General features: G+C 34.6%; 1 protein-coding gene and 1 long non-coding RNA gene across 2 annotated transcripts; both read left to right on the plus strand.

Moving 5' to 3' along the window:
* Positions 1–10464: 10464 nt before the first annotated feature.
* Positions 10465–13650, plus strand: LOC112729755 (uncharacterized). Its single transcript, XM_025779907.1, has 2 exons — positions 10465–12788; positions 12882–13650. The coding sequence occupies exons 1-2, from the start codon at positions 10465–10467 to the stop codon at positions 13648–13650; spliced, it is 3093 nt and encodes a 1030-aa protein (XP_025635692.1).
* A 4636-nt stretch (positions 13651–18286) lies between these two features.
* On the plus strand, positions 18287–19017 carry LOC112729155 (uncharacterized). Its single transcript, XR_003166382.2, has 2 exons — positions 18287–18560; positions 18717–19017. It is a non-coding gene; the product is annotated as an uncharacterized lncRNA (long non-coding RNA).
* Positions 19018–24005: the final 4988 nt, after the last annotated feature.

The raw sequence follows: 24005 nt of genomic DNA on the forward strand, positions 1-24005 counted from the left end.
AGTTATATGCTAAGTTATCTAAATGTGAGTTCTGGAAGAGTGAAGTGAAGTTTCTTGGCCACGTGGTGAGTAAGCAGGGGATAGCTGTGGATCCTGCTAAGGTGGAAGCAGTGATGAATTGGGAGCGACCAACTTCAGTGACAGAGATCAGGAGTTTCTTAGGTTTGGCGGGGTATTATCGCAGATTCATTAAGAGATTTTCACAGCTCGCCTTACCTTTAACTAAATTGACTAGGAAGGATACGCTTTTTATCTGGACTCCGGAATGTGAAGAGATTTTCCAAGCATTGAAGCACAGGTTGACTACTGCACCTGTATTGGTATTACCTGAACAAAGTGAACCGTTTGAAGTGTATTGTGATGCATCTCTGAAAGGGTTGGGGTGTGTTCTGATGCAGCACCAGAATGTTGTAGCATACGCCTCATGGCAGTTAAGGCCGCATGAGATGAACTACCCGACACATGATTTAGAACTTGCTGCTATTGTGTTTGCTTTAAAGATTTGGAGGCACTACCTCTATGGCGTTAAGTTTCTTGTTTTCTCAGACCATAAGAGTTTGAAGTATCTTTTTGAGCAGAAAGAGTTGAATATGCGTCAGAGGAGGTGGATGGAGCTTCTGAAAGATTATGATTTTGAATTGAATTATCACCCAGGAAAAGCGAACATTGTGGCAGACGCTTTGAGTCGGAAGTCTTTATATGCAGCTTGGATGATGCTACGGGAGGAAGAGTTACTGAAGGCATTCCAAGGTTTGAATTTGGGAATTAGAGAAGAATCTGGAATCCTATGTTTGAGTCAGTTGCAGATTTCAAGTGATTTTAAATCAGAACTTCTGAGGGCTCATCGAGACAGTGAGGCGTTACGTAAGGTATTACCAGCAGTCGAACAGGGGAAACAGTGGAAAGTGTCAGAAGGACAGGATGGTTTGTGGAAGTTCAATAACCGAATTGTTGTGCCAGATATTGGAGACCTGCGACAGAGAATCTTGAAGGAAGCTCATAAGAGCGGGTTCTCAATTCATCCAGGGAGTACTAAAATGTACCAAGATCTGAAAGCGATGTTCTGGTGGCCAGGTATGAAGAATGATGTGGCATTGCATGTATCTAAATGTTTAACGTGTCAGAAGGTTAAAATTGAGCATTAGAGACCATCAGGGACCCTTCAGCCTTTGGAGATTCCACAATGGAAATGGGAGAGTATTGCAATAGATTTTGTGATAGGTTTGCCTAGAACCTGGTCTGGTTGTGACGCAATTTGGGTGGTTGTGGATCGACTGACAAAATCAGCTCACTTTCTTCCTATCCAAATAAGTTGCACAATGGAGGAATTGGCTCGAATGTATATCAAAGAGATTGTCAGGTTACATGGTGTGCCTTCTACTATTATATCTGATAGAGATCCCGTTTTACATCAAGGTTTTGGGGAGCTTTTCAGCATGCATTTGGGACTCAGTTAGGCTTGAGTACTGCGTAGCACCCTCAGACAGATGGTCAGTCAGAAAGAACTATTCAGACCTTGGAGGATATGCTAAGGGCTTGTGTTTTGGACCAGCTGGCGAGTTGGGATCGGTATATGCCATTAGTAGAGTTTGCTTATAATAATAGCTATCATGCGAGCATCGGAATGGCTCCATATGAGGCTCTGTATGGCAGAAAATGTCAATCTCCATTGTGTTGGTATGAAACTGGAGAAAGGAGTTTATTAGGGCCTGAGATGATAGCTGAAACGACTGAACAGATAAAGAAGATTCGTAGTCGAATGCTTATAGCCCAGAGCCGCCAGAAGAGTTATGTTGATCAGAGGTGAAAGCCTTTAGAATTTGAGAAAGGGGAACATGTTTTTCTGAAAGTTACACCAACCACTGGAGTGGGAAGTATTAAGACTAAGAAACTAAATTCCCGTTATATTGGACCGTTTGAGATCCTGAAGAGAATTGGGCCAGTGGCTTATAGAATTGCCTTACCGCCGTATCTTTCGAATTTGCACGATGTGTTCCATGTGTCCCAGCTTCGAAAGTATACTCCTGATGCAAGTCATGTTCTGGAATCAGAACCAATCCAAGTAAGAGAAGATCTAACACTTCCAGTAATTCCAGTGAGAATTGATGATACTAATATTAAACGATTACGCGAAAAGGAAGTATCATTGGTAAAAGTAGCTTGGAGTCGAGCTGGTATCGAGGAACATACCTGGGAGCTCGAATCAGATATGCAAAAGGACTATCCACATCTCTTTTCAGGTAACAAGATTTAAATTTTGAGGGCAAAATTCTTTATTAGGTGGGTAGGATGTAAACTCCGGTTAAATTAGTAGATAATTAGTCAATAAATTAGTTTTTAATAAGGAGGATTAGAAACGTAAATATTATATTAAATTAGAATAGAGCTCATCGAAACGAGAATTTTGACACCAATTTCAAAAAATGGTCCAAAATTGGACCGAACGGACCGAACCGGTTGAACCGGACCCGAACCAGGTTGTCGGTCCAACCGGACCAGCCCTTTTAAGTGAACCCAAGCCTTCGTCCCCCTCATTTCAACGTAAACGAAGCTGAAAGCTTCCCAGGGGAAAAGAAGAATGAAACATTCCCGTAAGCCTCACGTAAATTTCCGATCCCCGTAACTTCTCCGTCCGAGCTCCAATCGCCGCACCATCTGCGGCTACGCGTCCACCGCGTTGAGCTCTACATTTCTACCGAAACAATTTTATAGGTAACTTGCTATTTCACTTCAGCCTCTCATTTCCCCCAATTTTCGAGTTTTGAGAAGGGGTGTTGAATTTATTTGATTTTTGATGTTTTAGGATCCAATTAGCTTGAGTAAAACGTTCACTCTTGCTTATGTGAAGCTTGGGTAAGGTGAGGATGCGATAATTCTATTTTATTTTCATTGAATTTGAGCTTTGAGTATTAAATTGGATATATATGTGTTATGAATGTGTATTATGTTGTGAATAAATAATTGGAGCTTGAAATTGTGAATACTGGAACTTGGAGGAAGCGGATTAGTTGAGTTTTGAGGGGCTGTCTTGGTTTTGAATAAATAGCTTTGGTCATTACGTGAAAATCGGCCAAGGTATGGTTTAGGTTTCTTGCATTTAATATATAATGTTCTGTGAAAACTTAGGCTAGACGACCATAGAATAAGTTGGAATGCAGGTGTATGTTTAATGTTTAGTAATTTGTCGATGAATATATTTGGTTGAAGTTTATTGAATAATTAGTTATTAATTTTGGATGGTGAATGTTGTTATGTTAATTTGGAGAGAATTATGGTTGAATGTTATTGTTGATGAACATGGTTGGTTTGGTGCTTGTTGATTAACTAATGATTTGGTGAATTATTGATTTGAGGTATAACTATTGTGGAGGTTGTTGTGATAATGAGGTATTTTATGTTAAAAGCCTAGGATTTGTGAACTATGATTCTTAGTTGAATTTTGGGTTGTTGGATTTGAATATTGTATGAGTATAATTGTTTATCTGAGGTAGATTTATTGTGGTGATTGTTATGATGATGAGGAAGGGTATGTTGAATTGAAAAGAAAGTAGGTTTGGACCTGAAAAGGGTGGCAAAATCCGAGTTTTAGAGGAGATGCTGCCGAAATTTTATAAAAATTAGAGATTTTGTTTATATGATTATTTAAAAAGATTTAGGTTTAAAGGTTATATGGTTTGATTTTGAGTTATTAAGAAAATGAGCATGTTTTAAGTTTGATTCATTTAGAAAAGAATGAATTATGTTTTGAATTGGAACTATTGATGGACGGAATGGGAGGTGTGATAATGAAGGATAAGGATTGAATATGATTGATGTATGATGAGGAATGAAATGCGATTGAGAATGATGTGGATGTTGATGAATTTTAATTGAATTATTTAAATGGCTTATGAATTTGAATAATCTGAGATACGAGATTCCCTGGATTAAGTGTCGTGGCTTGCCACCACATGTACCAGGTTGAAAACTCGATACTCTGTTGACCCTACAACGTAAGTGTGACCGGGCACTATATAAATTCCCAGGAATGGTTCCCCCATTGAGCAATATTGACTATATGAAAAAAAGCTATGCATAGACTCTTGGGGATGCACGTCGGGAGACCGTCTAAGGACAATTCAAACTTGTCGGGTTGGCTGGATAACCGACAGATGAGCCTCATCAGCCATAGGACAGGCATGCATCATATGCATATTACTTGAATTACTTGCTTGTGCGTTAATTGGGTGTGCTTTTCTGTATTTGCCATGCTAAATGTGTATTTGTTACCTGCAGTAGTTGTAACCTTCTTGTGTTTGCCTTTATCTGTCTATTTGTTTGTGAAAATGCATGATGGAGTTGGAGGTATGGAGGAATGGCAGTATGAGATTTAGGTTTAAGGTTAAGTTAAGTCAGGTTTACATATTCTTAGAAAACCCACCTTTTATGGCTTCTGTTTAATACTTTAAGCTCTACAATCTGAGTGTCGGCGTTTTAGGATTGCCTCTGGCATTCCCAGGACCTTATATATTATGTGTGTGGCACCTTTACCATACTGAGAACCTCTGGTTCTCATTCCATACTATGTTGTTGTTTTTCAGATGCAGGTCGAGAGGCATCTCGTTAGGCGTCTGGACTCTCGAAGCGGAGTGGTTACAGGGTTATTTTGTTATGCTATGATGTATATATATATATATATGTACTTGGTTTTCTCTCCGCATAACTTGTTATTTTGATCCTCTTAGAGGTTTATGGAGAGGTAGAATTGTGTATATGTACTTTTGGGTTTTGGATATGTATGTATATATATGTAAATATTCTCCGACCAGTCTTGACTTCGCAGGCTGAGTCAGGAGCTTGTTATTTTGTATCTTTGGCACTCTATTCCTACTTCTGTCATCTTATGTTTAGTAGATATGGTTTTCTTAGCACGCAAGTCAACTCGTTCCTTGAGCGTTGCGCTTTTATTTTGCGATTTTTATTCTCTCTATTCTTCAAGGCTCCTAGCATATGATAATTTTTCTGCTATTATATGTACTCATTTTATTTTAGAGGTCGTAATACCACATCACCTCTGTTTTACGACTTAAGCGTAAAGCTTTGTGTGGTAGGGTGTTACATAAAACGGTACTACAACATTTTTGGCCTAAGGTAACCCTTATTCGAAGTAACATTTAACAAAAGTTGCCTTAGATAGGCAAAGACAACATTTTTGACGTGTTACCTTTGAATAAGGCTAAGATAACTAAATTTTTGGCTACCCACAAAAATTGTTGTCTTTGATATCTAAAACAACACTCAATAAATGTTACGATATAAAATATTTAAGACAACATTTTTAAATAAAAAAACAACATTTTATAAAAGTTATAAAAAAAATTAAATAAATAACATTTATAAAAAGTTGCCTAAAATTATAAACAGTTACAAATTTTAGAGGGAAACTTTTCATATTCCCACCAATTATTTTTCAATCAAATAACTTAAAATAAAAAAAAGGAAAAAAAAGACACAATGCTCTTCATCAGTTCATCACTTCATTCCTTCATCACTTAGCTTCCTCATTTCATCAGAGATACAGTAACCCTAACATCATAACGCAGACAGCCACACCACCGATCGCGGCTCTCCTCCTCATCGACCGCAACTCTCAATCGCTTTCACTCCAAATGGCGACGGCGCAGTTCTCCCTTTCACGGTCGTCGGAGCGTTGCTCTCATCCACGGGCTCCTGCGCGGTGGTCTCCTCCACGGGTGTCGGCGCGGTGCTCTCCTCCACGGGCATCGGCGCGGTGCTGTCCTCCACGCACGCTGCTCCACGGCTCCCCCTCTTCCTATCTCGGCTCCAATTACAGGCCTGTCTCGCCTTCTCCTCTTTGCAAGGCCTGTCTCGCCTTCTCCTCTTCGAGAAACCCCTCTCCTTCTCCCGTTTCCACTTCTTCCCCTGTCTCGCCTTCTCCTCTTCGCAAGGGCTGTAACCCCCCTCCTCCTCCTCCTCTGCTTATTGGTAAGAAAGCTTCTTAATTTTACTATGAAATGAATATTCTGAATGTATTGATTGTGAATGAAGAATTGGGACTGTTCTGAAATTTAGTATGTAAATTGAATTTCTGAATGCATGTCTTTTTGGGGCTTCTCAGTAATTCTGAATTTAGGGGTTTGCTTTCAATTTTTCTGAAATTTTCATGTGGATCAACATCTTCCTGGTGCTTTTTCAGTTCCATCTTTTTGACCCTGGTTAAACAAATTCCCACTATTATATTTTTATTGCAGCTTCTATTCTTAAAGCTTGGTTAAGGTACGGAAAGAAGCAATTTGCGGTTGATGAGACCAGGCGTGATACTAGAGAATTGTCCAGTGCCTTCATGCTCTGAACCACCAGTATTGACTACTTGGTATGAACTTTTCTTATTGATTTTTCTCTTTTTCTTATCACGGAAGGAGTGGTACCGGGATTAGATGCATTGAAAACATGGTTGGGTGAAAGAGCAAGTGGACTGCTTAATGCAGCTTCCATTTGGGTGCTCTATGTGTGGTTGACACCTAATTAACAGTAGCAGGATTTGGTTCTTGTTCTAGTTCAAGATCCTCAAACGCGGTGTGAAAACTGAAAACACTACAATCTTTTCGTTTTTGTCGTTACCAAACTGATTTTTTTTTGTGGGTGATGGAGGTTTGGTGCACAAAAGGTATGGTGCACACTGAATTTTATTTGAATTGTTAATATACTGACACGTCATTTTGAATTCTTATTTTGCTGTTCTTTTCTGCCTTTCCTACAATTTTTGCCTCAAATTTTAATTCCCATGTAGGACACAAATAGAACTGTAATCTTTAAGGCCCTACACCAAGCGACTTGGATTTTCTCTATAACTTTTAATATGAACTGAGATAAAACAAAATTGGAAGCATATATCAAGTATAGAGTCATCTTTTGCTTCTTACTTAGATTTTTTTCAACATCAGGTTGGTAAGAAAGTTTCTTAATTTTACTATGGAATGAATATTCTGAATGCATTGATTGTGAATGAAGAATTGGGACTGTTCTGAATTTTATTATGTAAATCGAATTTCTGAATGCATGTCTTTTTGGGGCTTCTTAATAATTCTGAATTTAGGGGTTTGCTTTCAATTTTTCTGAAGTTTTCATGTGGATCAACATCTTCCTGGTGCTTTTTCAGTTCCATCTTTTTGACCCTGGTTAAACAAATTCCCACTATTATATTTTTATTGCAGCTTCTATTCTTAAAGCTTGGTTAAGGTACGGAAAGAAGCAGTTTGCGGTTGATGAGACCAGGCGTGATACTAGAGAATTGTCCAGTGCCTTCATGCTCTGAACCACCAGTATTGACTACTTGGTATGAACTTTTCTTATTGATTTTTCTCTTTTTCTTATCACGGAAGGAGTGGTACCGGGATTAGATGCATTGAAAACATGGTTGGGTGAAAGAGCAAGTGGACTGCTTAATGCAGCTTCCATTTGGGTGCTCTATGTGTGGTTGACACCTAATTAACAGTAGCAGGGTTTGGTTCTTGTTCTAGTTCAAGATCCTCAAATGCGGTGTGACTACTGAAAACACTACAATCTTTTCGTTTTTGTCGTTACCAAGCTGATTTTTTTTTGTGGGTGATGGAGGTTTGGTGCACAAAAAGTATGGTGCACACTGAATTTTATTTGAATTATTAATATGCTGACACGTCATTTTGAATTCTTATTTTGTTGTTCTTTTCTGCCTTTCCTACAATTTTTGTCTCAAATTTTAATTCCCATGTAGGACACAAATAGAATTGTAATCTTTAAGGCCCTACACCAAGCGACTTGGATTTTCTCTATAACTTTTAATATGAACTGAGATAAAACAAAATTGGAGGCATATATCAAGTATAGAGTCATCTTTTGCTTCTTACTTAGATTTTTTTCAACATCAGGTTGGTAAGAAAGCTTCTTAATTTTACTATGGAATGAATATTCTGAATGCATTGATTGTGAATGAAGAATTGGGACTGTTCTGAATTTTAGTATGTAAATCGAATTTCTGAATGCATGTCTTTTTGGGGCTTCTTAATAATTCTGAATTTAGGGGTTTGCTTTCAATTTTTTTTGAATAATTTATCTTCGGTGAACAAGAATTATTCAAGGGTCAATTCACACTTGCATTGGGAACTCCCATGGTTATTTAGCAGTTTTTATATTATTTCCAAATAAAATTATCAAGAAATAAGTTAGTTCACGAATTTGTGTTTTTGAAATCTTAACCAATTTATGAATAAAGCTACATTGTGTTTGAGAATTTAGTAATTATTAAGCATGCACCGAAACCTGTCACATAAAATGTGGTAACTTATCTTTTAAAACAATGACGACATTTGAAATGTAACAGCATGCAGAAAAATTGAAACTCTGCATTAAAGAACATCCAATTGTACAGATATTGATAATCAATTACAAGTTGTTTAGGTTCTATATCAGGCTTAAGGTTCAAGGATGGATATATGTGGCATCCTAATACTTTCTCTAATTATAATGACCATTGTTTTTGACACACGGATATGACTTAGGTGCTGGGGCTGTAGAGTTTACTATATGCCATGCAGAGGTATCTGTATCCTTTGTAGAAGAAAAGAAAATACCGGATGTTCGCCTATTAAAATACCTTCTTTTTTAATATTGGTTTACTACTTTTGAAAGATTAGCTACTGTGTACAATACATTGACTCTTATCTATCTATCTTTTTCCTGAAAATGTTTCAGCTATTGAAGACATTTTCAAATACCACAAAGTATCTCAAGAGTAAGATGTTCCTTTGTTTCTATCCATTCCTTTAGATATTTGCAGTTGTTTCTTGTAATCTGATACTTATGGTTTGCATTTCCATCTTATAATTTTGGCTGGTTGATGTGTCCTTAGATTTTTAAGTCATTGCGCAACTACTTCACTGCAATTGGCAGAATTTGCATTTTATCTTTGCAGGAGAAAGATTTATAAATTGAGAAGATAGATAAAGTGAAAAGTAAAAGCTTACATATTATTTAATTTGTAATTGGAGTCTTATTTTTTTTTTTATTTTATCAACCTTGGTTTTTTTAGAAGAGCTTGATTCAGAAATAGTCTAGTAAGAAGAAGAAAAATTGAATTCTTGCTTGCTTAATCACCGAATGTGTTTTCCAAATTAAAATGCTCTTGTAAATGTAGTCATGACATTGCAAACTAAAAATGCTGGGACATGCATGTATTTAATAAACAAGTAGATAGACACTTAAGTTTGTGGTTGATAAATAATTAAGGGTTACTGGCACACTTATTGAATTATAATGACATAAGCAAGCTTAATGAATTAGACAGTAGTGACTCTAACAATATATTTTTAGATTGCATTACTAGTACTTCAAATATATAATTAAGTGGTTTCTCTGTTAATAATATTTTATAAAGTTGGAACATTTAAGATGGATGGCAACAATACTGGTGGAAAAAGTTGGAACATTTAAGATGCATTTAAGTCTTCATTTCTTTTATTATATATTTTGTGTTCTTATGTGATATAGTTAATGGAGCAGTTTGATACTTTCATATTGAGTGTTTTCAAGCATAAAACTATCTTCCGTGTTAGCTTATCGACACATAGATATATAGTGGGTACGAAAAATAACTAGCTTTTTTTTTTAACGTCTCTTCCAGTAGGTCAAAGACTAATTTATTACAAGTTATATATACGTATATATTTTTATTTCTCAGATTAATATAATATTACTCTTTTTCTTTTTCTATTTTTTAAGGAAGGAATATTATTTTCCATTTCAAATATTTGGCATCGGACCCAGAGTTTCTTTCTTCCAGTAATTTTTTTTGAAAGTGCAGCATTTTTCAATGAGTAAGCAAATTTGTTATGTAAATTTGATACTTTCCTCTGTTATACAGAAATATTGCTTCAGAGGAGTTTGAAGAACATTCGTGGACATTCTAGGACTTGAAGATTGCAATTTGTTTAGCCATGACTCCGTAAGTTTTTTTTATCTTACTTATAATTGTATGTTTTCATATGTATATTATGACCTTTGTGCAGTTTTTTTTTTCATGTTGAATGTCTTTTATGTGTCTTTTTCATTGTTTCTTAATTTTAATAATAATATTTTTATGTGCCTTTTTTATGAATTTATATACTTACTGTGCATAAACATTATTATTTACATGGTTATTAGTTAAATAGTAGTAATAATATATGAATAATTAGGTTTTCCCAAGACCTAGAGAAAGATTGGATGAGTTTACCGAGAGATAAAGTTGAGTTTAGTAACGGTGTCAATGACTTCTTAGACTTTGCTTACTCCATCGGATACCCACAAGGAGAGGAAATCTTATGCCCTTGTGCAAAGTGTTGTAATTTCTTGTGGCACAAAAGACAAACAATTTATATTCATTTGATTGCCTTTGGATTCGTTAATGGTTATACGAGATGGATTCATCATGGGGAAAGCGTAGTCGGCATGGATGTTGATAGCGATAGCGATAATGAGATTGACAGTGAGAGTGAGACTAACTCGTACGACGACATGGACGCCTTGTTGAACGATAGATTTCGGGATGTGGCACAAGCAGAAGGGATAAAAGAAGGTATGAATGAAGATGCAAAGAAATTCTATAACTTGGTTGAAGAGGCTAGCAAAGAACTGTATCCTGGTTGCGACGGGTTTTCTACGTTGTCTTTCACCATCCGACTATACTTGTTAAAGTGTCAACATGGGTGGAGTAATGCCTCTTTTACTTCTCTCTTGGAGTTGCTAAAAGAGGCTATTCCTAACTTAAATATTCCTACTTCTTTCAATAAAGCCAAGACTATGGTGAGAGACTTAGGTCTTGACTATAAAAAGATTGACGCATGCCCGAACGATTGCATGCTATATTGGAAAGAGTACGAGAAGGACACATCTTGTCATGAATGTGGCGCTTCGCGTTGGATTGTGCATCCTGTAGTTGAAGCTGATGTTTTGCCTTCAAAAAAATATCACAATATTCCTGTGAAGACGTTGCGACACTTTCCCCTAATTCCCAGGCTTCAAAGACTATTCATGTGCTCAGCAACAGCTAAAAGCATGAGGTGGCATGACGAAGAACGCAGAAAAGATGAGAAGTTAAGGCATCCCGCTGATGGGCAGTCATGGAAGGACTTTGACAATCGTCATACAAATTTTGCTCTCGATCCCCGTAATGTGAGACTTGGCTTGTCAAGTGACGGATTCAATCCATATCGAACCATGAGCATATCTCATAGCACATGGCCTGTTGTTTTAATGGCTTATAATTTGCCGCCATGGATGTCTATGAAACAGGAATACTTTATGTTGTCGTTGCTAATTCCTGGACCAAAGTCACCAGGAAATGATATAGACATTTACCTGCAACCTTTGATCGAGGAGTTGAAGGAGTTGTGGGAGGTTGGGGTGGAAACATATGATGCATCAAAAAATGAAACCTTCCAAATGTATGCAGCTCTTATGTGGACAATTAGTGATTTTCCGGCTTACGCAATGCTATCTGGTTGGAGTACAAAAGGGAAGCTAGCTTGTCCTTGTTGTAACCATGGGACTTGTTCTAACTATCTTAAATATAGTCGCAAGACATGCTATATGGGTCATCGTGCCTTTTTGCCCGAGGATCATCCATGGAGAGCTAATAAGAGATCTTTCAATGGAAAAGTAGAATATAGGCAAGCTCCACCATTATTGTCGGGTACTGAAGCTTTAAGTCAGTTGGAGTATGTGGATAATTCATTTGGGAAGCTAAAACCAAAGAAAGATGGTCCATGGAAGAAGAGGTCAATATTCTTTGATTTACCTTACTGGCAGTATAATACATCACGACACAATTTAGATGTGATGCACATAGAAAAGAACATAGTTGATAGTATTCTTGGAACTCTCTTGGATATTTCTGGCAAGACAAAAGATCACACAAATGCTCGATATGACTTACAAGAAATGGGCATTCGAAAGAACCTTCACCCCAAGAAAACAAATGGTAGGAAAAAGGTGAAGCTGGCAAAGGCAAGCTACTCAATGACCAATGCTGAAAAGTCAATTTTTTGTGACGTCTTGAAGACAGCAAAGTTGCCAGATGGCTCTGCTTCAAATATTTCTCGGTGTGTGAACCTTTTGGAGAGAAGAATATCTGGTTATAAGACTCATGATGCTCATTTCATGCTTCACTATTTGTTACAAATTCCTATCAAAGGAATACTTCCAGATCAAGTTGCAGTTCCTTTGATTCGACTTAGCTCATTTTTTCGTCAATTGTGTCAAAAGTCTATCACATTACAAGAGATAGATCAATTAGAAGAGGATATTGTCACAACATTATGCCAATTAGAGAGGATCTTTCCTCCTTCTTTCTTCGACATAATGATTCATTTGCCTATTCATTTGGCTAATGAAGTGAGATTGGGAGGTCCAGTTCAATTTCGGTGGATGTATCCTCCCGAAAGATACATGTGTACTTTGAAGTCCTATGTTCGAAACAGAAGTCGTCCTGAAGGATCTATTGCAGAGGCATATTTGGTTGAAGAATGTTTGACATTTTGCTCGCGTTACTTACATTCTGGTGTCCAAACAAAATTGAATAGACAACCCAGAAATAATGATGCACCTAATAATTCTATGATGGAAACTACAGATGCATTTTCGAATCTATTTCCAAAAAGAGGTGTTCCTTTGGGTGCAAAGAAAGGTGAACCTTTTCTCCTTGATGACAAGTCCCGAGAGCAAGTTCATAGCTACATATTATTGAATTGTCACAAGATAGACGACTATGTTAGGTAACTCATACTAATTCTACTATATTTTGGTATTTTAATTAGAAATTGATAGGTCTGTTTTATACTTACAAATATTATACTTTTGAGTTTTAGTGAGCATGAGACTTATCAACAAGGAACACGATGGATGAGAGCTAAAAACCATAGCAAAAACTTTTCTACATGGTTTAAAACACGTGCTTTGCGGCATGATGTTCCAAATTGGATAAAAGAGCTCTCTAGAGGACCAACCCAATGTGCAAAAAGATATTCTGGTTATTTTATCAACGGATATAGATTTCACACTAGGCAACGTGAGGTAAGACGCAAGACACAAAATAGTGGTGTTACTTTAGTAGCATTAACGACAAGCTTTGCAAGCACAAAGGATGCAAATCCAATTCATGAAAACGTTTCTTATTATGGTAGAGTGAATGATATCATTGAGTTGGACTACTATGGAAATTTTAAGGTTACATTGTTCAAATGTGATTGGTATGAGGCTAGGGAGGATGCTTATGGCTCGACATATGTGCATTTTAACAAAAAGTGCTATCAGGAAGAGCCTTTTGTGTTGGCATGTCAAGTGCACCAATGCTTCTATGTGCAAGATGCATTTGATAAAAATAAACATTATGTAATGAAGACTGTTCCAAGGGACCTATTTAGCATAAGTGATCAAGTTGCCATTGATGCTGAAGATACTTATGAAAATGAGCCATTTGATAATTCGACGGTTCCTTCTATACCTAATGATGATGGTGAAGTAGACTTGGTAAGGAATGATTTGAATGAAGTTCTGGTCGATGTCGCAAAAGAAGTCTATTTTTCCCAAGAGTATAACACAGGATCGGATGAAGAATATGATTCTAAAGACTTTTGAGTGACTTGTTTCCCTCTTTTATGGTATATAAGTCAAATTTATCGCTTTATGTTAGCAGTTTTCAACTTGTTTTTCCTCTTTTATGTTCTGATTGTTGCTTCTTAGAATTTTCTGAATTTTTCTACATCTTGATTATGAGTTTGTGTGGGACATATTTTTCTGCATTTTGAATTTTTCTGCATTTTGAATTTTTCTGCATTTTTCTGCCTTTTAAGTGAAGAATATGATTCCGAAAACTTTTTGAGTTCCTTGTTTCCCTCTTTTATGGTATATAAGTCAGATTTATCGCTTTATGTTAGCAGTTTTGAACATGATTTGCTGAATATTGTGATATAGAATTTGGTAATTGTTTGTTACGGTTTACCTCTTCCCCTTATTAGATGCATATGCAATTGTATTTACATGGCTGTTTTAATATTTTTATACAGCAACTTAATGGAAAACGGAGCAACTTCAAAGAGGAAAAGACTGGTAAAAAAGTATCAAGCTCATGCAAAAGTTAAGGAATTTGAAATGAAGGAAGTATCTTCTGCTGCGAAACTAGTTCGGAATTTTATAACCAAAGGTGATAAAGGAAGTAATCAAGCCAAAATAGCACAACAGCCCAGGAGAAAAATTTCAGAAATTGGAGACAAATATAGTAGGGAGAATTCAATGGAAGGGAGAAATAAAATACTTGTAGACAATGTTATGAACCGGTCTTTGAGGTCTTCCCAAAACCAAGTGAGGAGTAATGTTCAACTAGAAGAACAACTAATTCCTAAGAAGATGAAGAGTAAGGCAAAGTGTCCAGCAATGGCTCTTGATGCCTTTTTACATACAGAAGGAGTAGAAGTGGAAAGAGAAGAGGAAGATGACTTTGAGTCAATTGGTGAGGATGCTGGAGCTACTGAAAAAGAACCAGCTAACTTGACAAACTTAAAAAATAACTTAAAGCGTCCAGCAATGACTCTTGATGCTTTTTTGGGTGACCAAGAAATTCATGTGGAAAGAGAAGAGGAGCATAATGAAGTTCCAACTTCTGAGGATGCTAGATCTAGGCCATCCCCAAATAATGGAGAAAATGTTCATATCCCGTCTGAGGAAGATTATATTGGTGAACATGAAAGTGACAATTTTGATGTAGAAGGAGATCAAGTTATGGAAGAGGCTCATGTAGAAGGTGATGTAATTTAGTTTGTTGTTATTTGTTTTACATTTTCTTTTTATCTATGAGCATGGGGCTGCCCTTTCCATACCTAAAGCTTGTACTATTTCTCAATTTTTAATTTAGATACTTCAAAGGTTAAAAAGACTCGTGGAAAAACAAGATGCCTAAAGATTTATGCAAGAACTTGGGAAGAAAGGGAGGAAGTGACTTTTGATCAGGGAGCAGCCGTGGGGCCAACAGCTCAAAGAGTGAAGGATTTAACTAATTTTATTGGAACAATGGGAAGGAATAGTGATTTTATTACCTTGATGTACACTAATTGGAAAGCTGTGCCTAAGCAAATCAAAAAGCGCATTTGGAAGTATATTAATGTAAGTTCCATTTATCTTTATGTTTATGCCATATGTTAATAATTATTTTATGCATATGATATGATGAAATTGATGTGTTTGTAGTCAAAGTTCATTCTTCCAAAATCTTCAAAGTTATGGGTGATGACTGGTGTTCAAGGAGCATGGAAGCGTTACAAAACAAGAATAAAAAAGAAGCATTTTGAACCCTATTCTGGAAATATTGAGGATATGTTGGTGAATCGTCCTTTGGAAATTCCAGAAATACAATTTCGGAAGCTAATTGCATATTGGAGTATTCCAACTGTCAAAGTGAGCTAGAGGATTTCAATTATTATTATTTGATATGATCAAGTATAATTCTTTCAATTTTTATATTTTTTTCATCATTGTTTATTTTAAACACAGGCTATGTGTGTTATAAATTCTGAAAATCGCAAGAAGCAACAATGGAGGCATAAAATGGGCCCAATCAATTTTGCAAGAGTGTGTGTTAATTTGGTAAGGTCACATTTGAGTTAAAATTCTCTACTTGTTACTTCTCCCTAATTTTAGTATGTTATGACTTTGTAATTGTTATCTTGATCTGTAGCGTGAGAAAAAAGAGAACAAAGAGGAACCAAATCAAGCTGAAATGTTTGTTGCAACTCGGAATGGACTAAAAGGGAAAACACTTGATGTAGAAACACAAGCTGTTATTGTAAGTTCCTCTATAATTTTCTTGTTTTAGTAGTTGTTTTATGACTGTCATGGATGCTATTTTTTTGCTGTTTTATACCTATCATGATTATTGTTATGGTATCTATTTTGCGACTGTTTCATGGCTGTTTCATGGGCTGTTTCATGGCTGATTTAGTTGCTGTTTTATGGCTATTTTATGCATATTTTATGGCTGTCATGGCAGCTATTTTATGACTGTTTTATGGCCATCATGGTTGTTGTTTTAGTATCTACTTTATGACTGTTTTGTGGTTGTCATGGTTGCTGACTTGCTGCTTTCTATGTTTTGTGGTATCTATTTTGTGGCTGTTTCATGGCTGATTTAGTTGCTGTTCTATGGCTATTTTATGTCTGTTTCATGGCTGATTTAGTTGCTGTTCTATGGCTATTTTATCCATGTTTTATGGCTATCATGGACTGCTATTTTATGGTTATTTCATGGCTGTTTTATGGTTGATTTTATTGCTGTTCTGTGACAATTTACAACCATGTTATATGGCTATCATGGACTGCTGTTTTATGGCTCTTTTATGGCTATTTTGGATTGCTGTCCCTATTAGTTAGCAATAGGTTTTTGGATTCTTTCATTGAATTTTTATCACTAAAAATAGACATATCATATATTTGTGTGTATAGGATAAACTTGATGATCTCCAAGAAGTTGGAGAAACTCCTACTAATGCATTTCAAAAAGTTTTTGGTAAAGAGAATCCAGGAAGAGTTCGATGTTATGGAAGAACTGTTACAAAAACTTCTCTTAAGAAAAATAAAGAAATAGATGAAATCAAAAAACAAAGTGAAGAGAAGGTAACAGCTTTAAAAACTGAATTAGATGACCATAAGCAACGACTGCAAGGATTGGAAGATATTGTGAAACTTATGTTGCAACAAACTTCTCCTGGTATGAATGTTGATGAAGCGCTTTCTCTCTTGCGATCTAAGCAATCGTCTGCAAATAGTGCACAAGATCCAAATTTAGTTCCTCGGCATTCTCCTCCATCGACTCATATACCAAATCATGAATAGGTATATGTATGCTAAATTGTTGTACCACTTGAGTATACATATTATTGTATAGCTGATGTTTTGACTATAATTATTTTGTTCATTTAAATTTGACTACAGCTTTCTTATTGTTGGAGGAAGTTTTCTGAAGACATAAAGACAATTCTTGCCACAATGGTGAAGCACAAAGTCTTCTTAGTTTTTAGTGGACAACTTAGTTTCTTTTTTGTTTAAGTTCATTAGCAGAAAAACATGTATTTTGCTTACTTAGGTTTATTATTTATTTGACTTGGTAACTTACTAGCAAGTATATATATGTTAATTGGTACTTGGAAGACCTTTCTATATATATATGCAATATATATTATTATCTTATTCAAATGCGGGTGTTATATATTCTTCAAATATCATATAAATATAACAAAGATAAAAAAAATATTATTTTAGATATTAAAAAAGAGAATCTAAGAAAAATTTAATAAGGTGTTGCTTTAGGTATTAAAAAAAGACAACTGTAAATAAACCTACATAAGTGTTGCATTAGGTCTATAAAAAAGGCAACTTAAAAAAATTTGGACAAGTGTTGCTTTAGGTATATGAAAATGCAACTTAAAAAAACCTGGACAAGTGTTGCTTTAGATGGAGGAAAAGGCAACTTGAAAAAATTTGTACAAGTGTTGCTTTAGGTATATGAAAAAGCAACTTAAAAAACTCTAGACAAGTGTTGCTTTATATATTAGAAAATACAACTCGTAAAAAGTGTTGCCATAGCGTTTCATATAAAGCGTTGTGTTTGGGTGCTCTAAGGCAACCCTTTCGCGGAGTTGCTTTATTTGCGGAAAAGGCAACGTTTTTTGAAGGTTGCCAAAAAAAGGGTTCCCTTTAATATACAAAAGCGTTGCCTTAGACCAAAGGTAACGGCCGTATAGCCAACCCCCAAAAAGCGTTGCCTTTTGTCGGAAAGTGTTGTCTTTTATCAAAGCAACACTTTCTCTTATTATAAGCAACGTTTTTAAAGGGTTGCCTCAGCCCGAATTCGTTGTAGTGACCAAATCTACCATAGTTACCGTATTCACAAACTATATATTTATATGGCTTTGATCATAATTTTCTGTAAGTTTCAATATTTTTGCCTTACATATCTAAGACATCAAAATCAGAAAGGAAAACATATATATAGCTAACCTTATATAGTTTTAGCTTAAGTTTTAACCTTCAATTCGAAATCGCCGGTAAGCTTCTATCTACTGAATTCAAACCACTAACATTATTCATCAATTCAAAGTCAACTCAAAAAAGATTGTTCTCATTCCCAATAGTCTAAATCTACCTACCCTTATGATATTGAATTGGCAGCACGCGGCAACCTTATATTTATATATATATGTGTGTGTAATATTCATCACACGTTGATCATTTCACTTAAGATCTCTCACAAATTTTTGGCTTAGCTTTCAAGCCCATCAAGATCAGACAACATAAGATACATATATACGAGGAACTCATCATGTCGTCATTCTCTAACAATTATAGGAGGTTCGTGTTGATAGCTATAGTGACGGTGTTGGTGATTTTGATTGGTTCTCCTAAATATGGAGAAGCATGGAGGCCATTACTACAAGATGAGTTCATGCAAATGCTTCCAAAAAGACCTCCAAACCCATCAACCGGGGATGATACTAATGGTGATCATGATCATGATTATCCATATATAACCTAGTTTTTTATGTTGTTCCAAAAATAAAGTGTCCCTTTTTTCTTAGTGGAAATTTTATCTTCCTTTTTAACATATATATATCTCATTCCTCAAATAATGAAATAATTATTTTCAACTGTGCCAGGTATACACGGCAATCCACCACCATTGCAGTGAAGACAAGACCAAAGAGAGCAAGGAAAAGACGTGCCAAGCTGGGTTTCTCTTCTCCGGATTGGAACACTATAAATCTCAAGAACTCTCTTCTCTTTCTAAGCTTTTTTGTTTTAATTTCTTCTCCTTTTGGAGATCCCCTCTTTTAGTTTCATGTGATGTTGGTTCTCCAATTTGGACCATGCTTCTCATTTAGCTGTATTTCTTTTTTCTTGTTTCAAATTAAAATGTTGTTTTTAGATTTCAAGAATTTATTAATTAGTTTTTTTTTTTTTGGTGACTTTATTAATTAGTTTATATATATATTATAACATGTTCCATTTTAATATATATATTAACGAATTCAAAAAATGTTGACATTAAAGTAAAAAAATAAAGTATATATAACATAACAATAATTGTTATAATTATATTTTATTATGTAATTTATTTCAAAATTTAATATTAAAATAATTTTAATAAGATCATTTTTATTTAATTTGAAATTAATTTAACATAATAATTTTATGTATTAGTAAAATTAAATCTAATAAAATAATAATATTTACGACATTTTAATATACTGTGGTCAAATTTAATAGTACATGAGGACAAATAAATATATTATTGTATATTTCGGGCATTTTCAAATTTTAGTATATATATATATATATATATATATATATATATATATATATATATATATATATATATATATATATATATATATATATGGATAGATTTAGTTATTATATTCATATAGTTGTGGGAATAAGTGGGCCACTAAAATTTGAAATATATATATATATATATATATATATATATATATATATATATATATATATATATATATATTATGATGTTTATAATTATGATGACTTTGCTGGTTTTAAAATTTTAATAATATTTAAAAAATATTATTAAAATTAAAATAATATTTTTAATTTGAAAAATAAAATAAAAAATTTACTAGATAAAATTTTAAAAAGTAGTGTACATATTTTAGCAGCACTTTAAAAAAAATACTATTGACTCCATCATGTATATATACTTTGCAGTAAGGTTCGGAAAATCGGACTGGTTATCAAATCGTTCTAGTTATTGGTTTAGTCGGTCTAATTGGTGGTTCAATCGAAAAAACTATTTTAAAATAAAATAATAAATAAATTATAAATAAACATCCTAAAATATAATTATAATATAATATAAATATTAAAATAGTTTTCAAATTTAAAAAACTACATTAAATGTCATCAATCAAATTCATATAATCTTATTAATATACAAATTCAAGTTAAATAGTATAAAGAAATTTCAAATATTAAATGTCAACATAAAGATTTATCAATCATCAAAATCTCAAGATATTCTTGTGAGTTTCTTTTTTTTTGGGATAATTATTTAAACATATTATGTAATTATGATTGTGATTTCAACTATTGTGCTAAAGAAACCTTCAAGTAACAAGGATATGTTGATGGTGGTGGTGTCTTCTGAGGCATCAATGTCTCCTCATCCAGCCCCTCCAATTTTTTCAGCTAAAGCCATAACAAAAGGAATGGTACCAGAAAATGAGGTAGTTAATGGATAATCAAATGAGAAGCTTTTTGTTATTGCAAGTGAAGATGAATAGGCCAATGCACAAGTTTGAATGTAGCAACTTAACAGAACTTAAGAGCAACAAAAGTTAAATACCAGCAACAAATAATCACTCTAAACCCTGAAATCAATAACTATTTCAATAAAAATTCAGAAACATCATACTTAAAAATTAAAAAACGGCAACAGCAGCATAACAAATCCATTTTAATCAACAATTTCAACAACACAAAATCAATTATTTAATTAATTTCAGATTCAGAAATCACAAATCAGAGTATCAGACATTCAAAACACTAAACCTTCACCCAGCAATTACAAACAAAGCCAGCAAAACCAGTACAACCAGCAACTACAAATCAAAGCCATTAGCAAATTTGAACAAAAAAATTAGGAGCCATCAGCAAAACCAGCAATTAGAAAACAAAGCCATCAATTACAAAACATTAAACCTTCACCCAACAATTACAAACAAAGCTAGCAAAACCAACATAACCAGTAACTACAATGATTAACCATGTTCTTAACCTAAAGCAGGAGCCATCAGCAATTAAAAACAGGAGCCAAAACCCAAGAAGAGTAAGTTTTCAGCATTAACAAAACAAGAAAACAGAATAAGTTTTCAGCATTAACAAAACAACAACACAAAGTAAGTTTTCAGCAAAACAGAGTAAGTTTTCTTAACCTAAATTCTGCCTACAGCATTCAATAATATTACAAAATAGAGTAAGTTTTCAGCAAAACAGAGTAGCATTCAGCAACAACCATTACAAAACAGCAGCATAACAACAACAGTGCCATAACAAAACAGCAGCATAACAACAACAGCACCTTAACAAGTCACTAATAAGAAATTCCAAATTTAATTAGCAATCCTATTCTTGTTTCGTGCATTTAATTACTCATAAACAAAACTTAACTCCACCTGAATTGTTAATTTAACCTTGGTCTTATGGAATCATAAATAGGAATACATTACATTGCTCTTTCTTCTAAAATTCAAGCAACAACACATGATTTCACAGTTTAAAATCTTATCACCAGCTTCTCTTCTAATTCATCTAGAATATGCGCAAATGCACTTTACAGTATCCAAATATCCAAATACTACAACTCAATAATCTCAAGTTCTCAACTCTCAAGGACAGCAACAGATATACAACAAAAAAAATTAACAACAAAAGATAGAAGCAGAACCATAATAGAATCAAACAAAATTAGTCAATCACTGTAAAAACTAAAATTCAAAATAGAAATTAAAGATAATAGAACTACAAATTATCAATCCTAAACCACAGACAACAATAATTGAAGAAGTTAAATGAAAAATCAGTAAATCACAAATTCAAAATTATTAATTAACAATATTCAACCATTATTCAACCTATTATTCAACCTCGGAATTCATAGATTAATTAAGAATTATTCAACCAATAAAGCCATAACAAGTTCAGAGATTATTCAACAATTATTGTTAAAAAAAATAGTAAAATACCTAGAAGAACAGAGCTGGCGACAGAGGCATGAACAGAACTGGCGACGAAAGCAGGAACAGAGCTTGCGACAGAGGAACAGAGCTACGCGACGGAGGCAGGAGGCGAGCCCGGCGACTGTGCTTCCACTGCTGAGAGTCTGCGATGTTAGCTAAGTGAGGGACGGATTGAGCTCTGAAGCTCCAACCGGCGACGACGTTAGGAGCAGTCTGGCGGCTGAACGAAAGTGAGGGATTGAGCTCGCCGGTGTTGAGAAGAATGGCCAATTCAAGGGTGATGGGAGGGACGAGAGAGGGAGTGTGTGCTGCGTTGTTGGAGAGTTGGAGGGAGTTAGGGTTGGTAGGGTTGGGGGTGTTTCACTGAATGTTAAACGGCTGCGTTTTGGCATTTTTGGGCAAAATAAGAAAACCGGCTGAGTCCCGGTTCGGTCCGACCGACCAATTCTCAACCGATTCAACAGTTTAAAAACGGTTTTAATTTTGGCAATTTTTAATGTTGAACCAAACCGTAAAAACCACCGGTTCGCAGTTAACCAGTCGGACCGGCCGGTCCGGTCCGATTTTCAGAACCTTGCTTTGCACATATTCAAATAGAATTTATCACATTTCACAATTTATTAAATGGAGTTTTTTATAAATTATGATGGTAACAATTTCAATTAAAATGTACATAAATTATATTTGTAATTTTTGTTTTTTTTCCCCTTAATATTACCCATAATAATAACAATAGTACTAATCATGCTAAATAACAAGATAATCATTAATAAAGATATTCTATTATCCTAAAGATTTTTAATTTTGTCTAAATACATACTAAGTATAAAATGAGAAATAGTTTAACTATTACAGAATAATATTTTTTCATAAAAATATAACTAAATTGCACTTAAAATTCAAATCACAATTTCTCTTCATCAGTGATAGTTAAAACTATATTTTAATGACTTGTTCTTTTATGAAAAGAATCTTAAAAATCAAATCTTCTTTCTTTAGTTACATTTTAAAAAAATCCAAATCATAACAAAATTTATATTCCCTCTCTACTTTTACTTTGAAAAACTTGAGGCAAAATTTGTTCACTTTACTTAAAGATAACATTACAATTCTAGTTAAGGCTAACATTACAATTCTAGTTAAGGCTGTTAAAATAGACAAAATCCATCGAGCTAACTGACTGACCTGTTTAACAATTTTAAATGCGCAAAATTTTTACTCTAAAAATAGGCCCGTGAAAATGAGTCGGTTAACTTTCTTAGTCCGATTAATTATCCGTGATTAAATGCACTGCTCTTCGAAGCAGGGATGGCAACAGGGCGGGTAGGGGCGGGTTTTTGCTCTATCCGATCTCATTTCGCCCTACAAAAAATCTGTATAAAACCCGTTCTGCCCTACCTGCGAGTAATAAAATGTTAAACCCTAACCCGCTCCTGTGGGTACCCGTCCCGCCCCTACCCGCTCCTATAATTATTAAATCCAACAAATAAAATAAAATTTTAAAAATTATATAACCACCATTTACATACATAACATAAATTAAAGTAAAGATTTATATATAATATAATATTATTAATTATTTTACTAATTATTTTGTATATGTTATATATATTATATATACCGGGGCGGGTAGAGGCGGGTTTAACCTAAATCCGACCCCGCCCCGTCCCGCCCAAGAACCCACACCGTTAAAACCCGCCCGAGCGGGTAGGAGCGGGGTGAATACCCGCAGGTTCGGGTAGTATTGCCACCCCTACTTCGAAGTAAATGCACTAACGTATTTAGCCCATTTAATTTTTTTATTCCTTTTTTTAACAAACAATTCAAATATATTAACTTCTAATTAAAAGGGCACTAAGTTTGACCCAAATTTGATATTTTAATCCAAAACATAATTTTTTATTTTTAATTAAAAATTACCTATTTACACAAAATTAAAAAATTAAACATCTTGGCCCATTTCTTCCCATTGAATTTTTCTTAAATACTTTAAACTCCTAAGTTGGAGGTCCGTATATATTTGATGCATAATTGTTCTACTCATAAGGTTAAGAGTGAATTATCAACTCGCTTCTGTCTATTTTTCAGAATGATAACGCGATTTCTCACAATAAAAACGATCCATTTCGATTTCTATCTTCTATTTTTGTAACACAACGCAGTCTTTGTGGATGTTTCTCTATCAATTCTGAA

Source organism: Arachis hypogaea, chromosome 12 (assembly GCF_003086295.3).
Source record: "Arachis hypogaea cultivar Tifrunner chromosome 12, arahy.Tifrunner.gnm2.J5K5, whole genome shotgun sequence".
Taxonomy (NCBI): domain Eukaryota; kingdom Viridiplantae; phylum Streptophyta; class Magnoliopsida; order Fabales; family Fabaceae; genus Arachis; species Arachis hypogaea.